Source organism: Momordica charantia (assembly GCF_013281855.1).
Source record: "Momordica charantia cultivar OHB3-1 chromosome 9 unlocalized genomic scaffold, Mcharantia_2.0 BLBB01000009.1, whole genome shotgun sequence".
In the NCBI taxonomy this organism is placed as follows: domain Eukaryota; kingdom Viridiplantae; phylum Streptophyta; class Magnoliopsida; order Cucurbitales; family Cucurbitaceae; genus Momordica; species Momordica charantia.
In genome coordinates, this window is record NW_028275167.1 from 24,748,992 (window position 1) to 24,757,544 (window position 8,553).

Consider the following 8,553-nt stretch of genomic DNA (forward strand, 5'->3'; position numbering starts at 1 on the left):
CGTTACAAAACTAGCCTTTAGTAACTATAGCAAGCACGCTAATGTATTCTTGACATCCAGCTACCTAATCCACAGACCTTAGGCTAAAAAGTTAGTTTCAAGTAATAATAATTAGAAGAGTTAATTTCAAGTAATCAATTTCTGAGTTGTTAGTTTGATGATTGATCTTAGTCAAGCAAAGACCAATCAGAAAATATTAAAATGGAAACAGTCATGATTAAATTACTACTTTAGCCTTCATGGGTGAAAAACAGTCATGTAATACTTGGACTTCACAAGCTCCTCATTTACCTTACTCTTTCTTCGGCTTCAGTTGGTCATCTTCTGAAGTTTTTCTTTCTATACTTCTTTCTTTTCCTTAAATTCTATATATATAATATTACAAAGAAAAAACAAAAGGTCGGGCGAACCCCATCACGACCAACTCGAACAACAGCGCCTTCCACCCAAGATTTTATGAATAAATCACTCCAGAAAGAAACTGACTAAAGGTACAAGGTCCGAGACTATCAAAAGAAGAAAGACTTATTTTCGAAGATCCTGAGATTTCTTCCTAACTAATCGTTTCTTTACACATTAACTTTCAACCCCTTTTCATACCTAAAACATAAGACGAGTATGCTAGTTTCTCTACTACAAAATTTCATTCAAACTATGGTCATATGACAAATAAACCATAACTACTACAAAATTTGATTCAGACTGCGGTCATATGACAAATAAACCATAACTGATGATCAGTCGGAATAGAACAATGTCAATTGTGGTGTATTTTTGTTATGTAGAATGAATGGTTAGCTACTATAATGAGAATGAAATACTAATACAGTACAATCGACAATTGACCATAATATTTCTTTTATATATCCGTGAGTGTCTATGCTAGCTTGTGTGCACGTCGACAATTGACCACAATACTTGGTGGGATATTTGCAAAAATTACTCAGTCATGCAGTTTAAAACAATGCTCTAACATAGTAACATACTTGAATTTATATCTGGAGAAATTTTTCCAAAATGAAGACATAAAAAAGGTGACATACAAACACATTCATGCTTAATGGTAAGGAACAACGCCTACTTTGTAGTAATTATTGTGGTGTAAAGCAACTTCTAAATCCTGCATTTTCTAATACTTCCATGATACTAGAACTGGAATTTTCAAGCTCAACACCTAATTCATAATCTGATCATGGAGCTCAGCAACCAGACCACAGCCAGAATTTTTTAAAGAAGCTCAACAGGTAAAATAAACAAAAATATAATATTGCAATAATGATTCGGAACCTGATACGGTTTTTACTCACTTTTGAGCTTTAGACCAGTCCGCCACCGAGCTACTCCAATGGCATAAGCAGATGTCCGCAGGAGATGTGAAGATAAAACTATGCAGGTCAATTATACTTCCAATCAGACACACAAGATTACCCAGTGTTCACAACATTCAGTAGTCCATGATAATCTGAAAGTGTGAAAAAATGAATGAAGTAAGAACATTGTACTGAAAATTTCCCTAGTGTTTCTAGTTCGGATAAATTCTCAGGAACAGAAATGAAAAAACAATATAAATGGCTGTAAAGAAAAGGTAAAGTGAAATGAACAGGCTTTTGATTGACAAAAATAGTTCTCTTTTCCGGACTCACATTTGTTCTTTTGGAATGGCAATCAACTCCTCCATTTGGTGATGGTAATCTGTCCTCCCCACCTGTGTCAAAGTTCAAGGTTCCTCTCATATTGATGATTGGTTGGTCCAAGGTCATGCCTACCTAGCCCAGTTTAGGAGATTGAGGATCCGACCTATCATATCGGGTTAATTCACTGTCGTCGCCTTCTTCAGCACCTTCAATTTTGTGAAAAATCCTAACTATGTAGTCATCCAAGAACTTGGTGAGGTATCCAAAACATCAAGAATGAACTTCTGCAGTTCAACAGTCATAAGAGGGAATGTTTAGGTCGTCGTGATCGGGACTCTGTTCCACTGGAAGGCGACAACCAAGGCCTAAGCCCCCACCATGCCGATTTCAGTAGGTTGCTGGCCAAAGAGACTCATCCATGATCCACCTCGATTGAAGAATCTCACCTGTTCATTCTTCAAATTCAAAAGCTAAAAGCACTCTAAATCAAGAAAAAGAGTAATTAAGAGGAAGCTAGCAGTAATCCAGAAAAACAAATAAAACAATGAGTTGAACAGGGGCCAGTTTAAGAACAAAATGAAAAGGGAATAAAGGCTTCAACAAAATAATGATTCCTAGTGTGCATTTTTGTTTATGTTCTATAGAATTTTGTAGACATTCTATGATGCAATGCTATAGATAAGATATATTGGTATATTGATCACAAAATTGTCCATTCATGGAATTCATTAAAAATAGGAAAATGATAACTCTGAATTCGGCAGTGTAAATGTCAAGCATCCAAACATTATTAGGACAACAGGGCAATCCACCAAAATTTATTGTATTAAAAGCAGGAACTCTCAATAGACTAAGCTTCTTCGGAGCACCATTCTCGAGCGTTTTGAAACATCCGCAACCATGGGCTAGGACCTGCTTTGCTCACATTCCACTGCTTTGGATACCAAGGAAACTGCCACATCAAGAAGCAACGTTCTGGATGAGGCATCATAGCAAGGTGTCTACCATCTGGAGAACAAATTGCTGCAACTCCTAGAGGAGATCCATTCAAATTGAAAGGGTAAACTTCAGTTGGATTTCCATCATCATCACAATATCTTAATGGGGCCAAGTTAGAATGGAGAAGACGGTCCAGAACACCATCATCAGGGAAGTATGCTCTTCCCTCACCATGGGCAGACCACACACCCAAGGTGCTGCCTTCCATTCCCCTAAACATGATAGCGGGTGAATCCTTTAAGGTCACACTCGTGAAGCGACACTCGAACCGTCCTGATTCATTATGAATGAACCTTGGTTGTGATGGATCCCCACCAACCCCATGCACTCCACCAACTTGGGGGCCTGGCACCCACCCTAAAAGAGCCATCAGCTGACACCCATTGCAAACTCCAAGGCTGAAAGTGTCTGGCCGTTTATAAAACTCCTGAAATTGATTCAGTAGGGGCTGATTGAATCGAATTGAAGCAGACCAACCTTTTGCAGAATCAAGAACATCTGCATAGCTGAAACCTCCCACAAATACTATTCCACGAAACTGTTGTAAAGTGATTTTTCCATTTAGGAGATCTGACATTGTCACATCCCATGGTTCAAAACCAGCAGCATAAAATGCAGCAGACATTTCCCTATCTCCATTGCTCCCTTCCTCCCGAATTACAGCTACCTTAGGTTTATTGGTTGAAGACAAATACTTCTCATCTGTGAAGGAAGGAACGAAAGACAATTGCCACAAAGGTTCATGCCTGGCTTTCAATCCCTCCTTTTCTGATTTTACACAAGAAGCCAATCTTTGGAATTTTTCCAATTCAAAACTAGGTTCTTCCCACATATCTCTAAGTACAGAAGTTTCCTCATTCAAATGAGACACCCCATCAACCTTGACTTCGATGGTAGGAGTAGCAGTTACTTGTCCAATAATATCAGCAGTAACACCAGCAGTAGTTAACTCCTTCATTACTACATCCAAGTTATCCTTGCTTACCTCAATTACAAGTCCAAGCTCTTCTGCATAAAGTACTTGGAACAAACTCTTCCCACGTGATGCCAAATCCAAGATGATGCCACAATTTCCAGCAAATGCCATCTCCAGAGCAGAAACCAGCAAGCCACCATCACTAATATCATGACCAGCAGAGATCAACTCTTTAGCAAGTAGTTCCTGAATGCACTCAAAAACTTTTTTGAAGTAAGGAACATCATCGAGATCAGGACACACATCTCCAACTTGGTCAAAAGCCTGAGCAAGAGCAGATCCACCTAATCGTCGCTTTCCCTTTCCCAAATCAATGTGAAGGATAATGCCATCATCCCCTAACTTCAAATCAGGAGTAACTGTTTTTGTTATATCAGGACAAGTAACATAAGCACTAATAACAAGATTTCCAGGAGCCTTCACCACCTCTCCGCCAGCTTGGGCCGCCATTGACAGACTGTCTTTACCTCCATCAATAGCTATGCCAAGTTCAATCATAACCTCCGAAAGAGCCACAGCTGCATCATACACGGCTGCCCCTTCCCCATCAAGCTTGGCAGCATACATCCAATTTCCACTTGCTTTAATATCAGAAAGACGGGAAATTTTAGCCCAAATAAGATTAGTGAGTGCTTCTCCAACTGCCAATCTAGCCATTGCTTTGGGATCAAGTAGGCCTTTTATGGGCTGCTCCCCAATTGCACATGCACCTCCAGTCAAGCCAGAATAAGATTGAGCAATAACTGCAACATCTGAGAGAGTAATCTGCAATGGGCCTACAGTTTGTTGCTGAGCTACAAGACCCGTTACACATCTATCTACTTTTGTTGTCAGGAATCGTTTTGAACATACCGATGGAAGCCTCAATACTCTTTTCAGAGAATCTGCTACAGTTATTCCAGGAGCAATATCAAGTGGCTCGAGAGCATGAACAACCCGTTGGAATTCAAAGGTTTTCTGAGGCATGTCCCCAAGTACTTTCTCAAGCTCAAGATCCACGGCAGGAGGAGGTGGAGGAAGACCACTTGATATGCATTTTTTGGTGGCAATACTATCAATTAAAACACAGCGACCATGACCACTTATTACACCAATTACGGCCATTGATAACCTCTCTCTATCACAAATTGATTGTAACAAGCTACGACATTCAGGCTTAACTAAAATAGCATCTTGTTCTTGATATTCTGCACCCCAAATCTCCAAGATAGACATTGTATGATCACCAACAACAATTGCCCGGACATCAATTTCAGCTCCTTTTGGATAAATAATTTCCTTGACGACATTACAATTCCCACCAGCTCCCTGATCATGAATACTAATAATTGGGTTATTTTCCCCCATCTCAACACAAGCACGAACGACACGATAAAGTTTCTGTGCCATCTCAGCATCTCCACGCTGCACAGCATTAAAATCAAGCTCTGCATCATTTTGACCACTAACCATGCTTGATGCAGCCCCACCTCCCATACCAATGCGATAAGCAGGGCCTCCAATTTTTACAACCAACATTCCAATGTCCGGCTCTTCCTTTGAGATGTGAATATGATCAATTTGTCCAATTGCTCCACTAAACATGATCGGCTTCAACCACTCTCGTCTTTCGCCACTTGGCAATCTCATTCCAAAAGTTCTAGTATAGCCTTGAACTAGTGGCTCCCCAAATTTATTACCATAGTCAGATGCACCATTACTTGCATCAATCAAGATCTTCAAAGGCGAAGCCAAGTTTGGTGGGTAGGCAAAAGATGAATCTTCCCATGGAGCATAGGACCCCTCCATATTGAGATTTCCTACACAATAACCAGCTGTAGCTGCAACAACAAAAGACCCCTTTCCAGTTGCATGGGTATCTCTTATTCGTCCTCCTACACCAGTTTCTGCACCAGGATAGGGAGCTACTGCACAAGGAAAATTATGGGTCTCGGCTGTGAATAAAATATCAAGATCACGACTATTTTCCTCTAGAGGACTCGTTGAACCAGGAGAAACAGGTCGCAACTGATTAACCAAGTATCCTCGAATTGCACTTGAATTATCCTTAAATCCAATCACAGAATTGCTAGGATTTGCCTTCAAGGTGCTCTTCACAATCTGCATAAGCGTTCTACTCATAGGTTTTCCATCTATGACAAGCTTTCCAGTAAAAAACCAATGCCTGCTGTGCTCACTATTGGATTGAGCAATATCAAACAATTCCACCGTTGTTGGATTTCGCTTTATTTCCTCGCTGAAAAGCTTGGTGTAGTATTGAAGATCTTGTTCATCAAATGCTAATCCCATCTCCTGATTAATCTCCTCTAGTGCCTTCCGACCTTGCTCTAAAACAGGCACAAAGCGAAACTCCTCAGGTTTCACACTAGTCTCAAAGGATGTAAGCCTCTGAACATAAACGCATTCAGTCATCCTATCATGAACCAGTGCAGCAAACTCATTAATCTGATGTTCTTGTAATGCACCTTTACTATACAGCAAATACCTCCTCGAACGTTCCATACGCGTCACCTCTGTTAATCCACATGCTTGGCAGATTGACACAGCATTTGAGGACCAAGCCGTGGTGAAAGACAAACGGGGCCCAACCTCAATTATAACAGAATCCAGTCCTTGCCGCTGCTTCTTCTCAAGAAAGCTCTCAGTCCCTAAATTCTCAGGCTCATAAGTTTCCTGAAGAAGCCATCTAAGCACAGATAGCTTTTCATTTGAAATCTCAGATTGAATCCCAATGTTGTAACACTGCTCAGTTTGCAAACCAATGATCTGGTTTGAAATCTTCACTTGAACGGACTTGAGAAGTTCAGAAGAGGCACTTTCCTGAATCAAAGGAACCCGGAAAAAATGAATAACCTCTGTAGTGGGTTTCTCAACCAAGCTTGACGCCTCATCTACTGGACTTGCCACCACCTCACAATCCACAGCTCTGGCCTTGCTTGATGCACGACATCTCAACGGAACATATCTTCTGCTTGAATTAACTGATCCCACAATCGAACTTCGCAGCATCCCCCACAATCCACGCCGTTTACAGTGAGCATAGCTCTGCAAAAACAAATTCTGCCTACGCCCACCCTGTCAAAACCAAACAAGTCTTCGTCAGCAAAGTAAATATGAGAAAACACCTATCAATACTGACTTCTCAAGCTCCATTATGACTTTTTCCAGAAGCCAAAAAAACGAACCAAAAGAAAACAAAACATACGTGCAAGAACTCGGCGGCAGTAATTTCCCTGGCACCGGCCATTCAGCAGACCTACGAAAAAGAAGGAAAAGTTGTCTGTAAACACCGAAAAGATCCGCTATTTCCACTTCCAGCAATAGAACTGGACATAATCTCTAATCTCTACATGAATATGCAAAAGAAGACTGAATCGATCAAATCGTTCAAAAAATCCGAGAATGAGTAAGAAAATGAAACGCTTAAGCTGTAGCTACTCACGGCGGCGGCGCAGAGGAGATGCGGTGAGATTGAGAGAGGGAGCAGCGAGGGACGGCGGCGGGCGGCGGAGGGTTTTTGATTTGCGACGGCGACAGAGGGACTGAAGAAGGGGAGGGATGCTCTGAGCATAAAATCTTTAGAAGGCAATTTTCACGCGAGATGAGGGCTTGGTTCTTTTGTTTTATTTTTTAATTTTATTTCAATAAGTACTTTTTTTTCTTCTTCTTCTTTTTGCTCTCTGATTTTGGAAAAATTAAATTTTGTGAAAATATAAGTAAAAATGATAGAAATTTCTAGAAAAATTATAAGAAATAAATATTTTACTTTTCTTTTCTTTTTAAATAAATTAAAAATTATTAGTATTAATATTAGGTTGATACTAGTGTTATTTTATTTATATATCTTTTATATTTTGTCTTTTCTTTTTCGATATTATGGAAATTTTGATTTATACCTCCATGTCGATGTCAAATTCATTAACGTATAGCAATATTGAAGTAACGAGTTAATTCTTAAACTTTAGTTTGTACCGATATAGTCATTGTACTATCAAATTGGTAATCTAAAATTTGTAACGATTTAGTACATATTATGAAAAATATTTATTAAAATTTTATAGAGTTTCTTATATACGTAGATCGAGATAAATGAACAAATGTATATATTTCAAATGTAAAATAAAATAAATATAGAAATGTTAAATTGTTGTATAATAAAAATCGATACTAGTTTTAATGAGATTTTTCACCATGTAGACTAAATCGTTATAAATTTTAAATTACGGATTCTAAATTACTAGCTATCAAAGTTCAATGACTAAATTGTTACTAATTTGAAAGTGCACAAACTAAATCGTTAATTCAATCAAAATACATCAAAAAGATGAAAAGTTTTTTCTTTTGTCCTTAACCTTTTTAATTTTAGATTTTTTAAAATATATTTGAAATTTGGTCCAATCTAAAGGACAAAAATAAGTTTTTGAACTATTTTTTTCTTTTAGTTTTGGCTAGGTTTTAGAGGCTGTTTTTTAAAATTAGATTAGACGAAGAAAAATGTTAGTAAATTAACATCACTTTTGTTTATTATTAATAATGGGTGAGATCACCGTCAAAGAAAAAAATGGGTGAGACAATTTTTACTTCAGTGAAATTAGGGCATCAAATTGAATCATAAAATGGTTATAAGCGGTGAAATTAATATTCTTTTAGAAACTAAACTTAAAAAAACTTCACGTTAACTAACTAATAAATTAACAAAATACCTAAAATCAAATCAAATCCCACTGTGAAAATTGAAAATACCTTAACTTTAAAAATAAAATTAAAAATTAAAAAAAATACTACCCGACTTTGCTTAATTCAACTGGTTAAATTAACACTTATCTTTGACAATAACATCATAAGTCGAAATTATAAGAATGTTCGTAGCTAAATAATTATATGAATCTTAAAGAAAATGATGAATTAATTGAATAGTTATTGTCGTATTTTTTAATACATAAT

The 8,553-nt window shown here is 38.0% G+C and overlaps 1 protein-coding gene across 2 annotated transcripts; it reads right to left on the reverse strand.

The window, feature by feature from the left end:
• Positions 1 to 2,330: 2,330 nt before the first annotated feature.
• Positions 2,331 to 7,228, reverse strand: PUR4 (purine biosynthesis 4). 2 transcript variants are annotated; one of them, XM_022291045.2, is made up of 3 exons: positions 7,052 to 7,228; positions 6,815 to 6,865; positions 2,331 to 6,684 (listed from the first exon to the last, which is right to left on the reverse strand). In XM_022291045.2, the coding sequence occupies exons 2-3, from the start codon at positions 6,854 to 6,856 to the stop codon at positions 2,485 to 2,487; spliced, it is 4,242 nt and encodes a 1,413-aa protein (XP_022146737.2). In that variant the 5' UTR covers positions 6,857 to 6,865; positions 7,052 to 7,228; the 3' UTR covers positions 2,331 to 2,484. The 2 variants fall into 2 exon arrangements, with proteins under 2 accessions (XP_022146737.2, XP_022146738.2); XM_022291046.2 differs by having other exon boundaries at positions 6,815 to 6,955.
• Positions 7,229 to 8,553: the final 1,325 nt, after the last annotated feature.

Bases quoted from the DNA above. Each gene is read 5' to 3' on its own strand.
- PUR4 (XM_022291045.2), bottom strand. From the start codon at position 6,856: ATGGCCGGTGCCAGGGAAATTACTGCCGCCGAGTTCTTGCAC. The intron at 6,685-6,814 runs GTATGTTTTGTT...TGGTTTTGACAG, and splicing joins CTGCCGCCGAGTTCTTGCAC to GGTGGGCGTAGGCAGAATTT.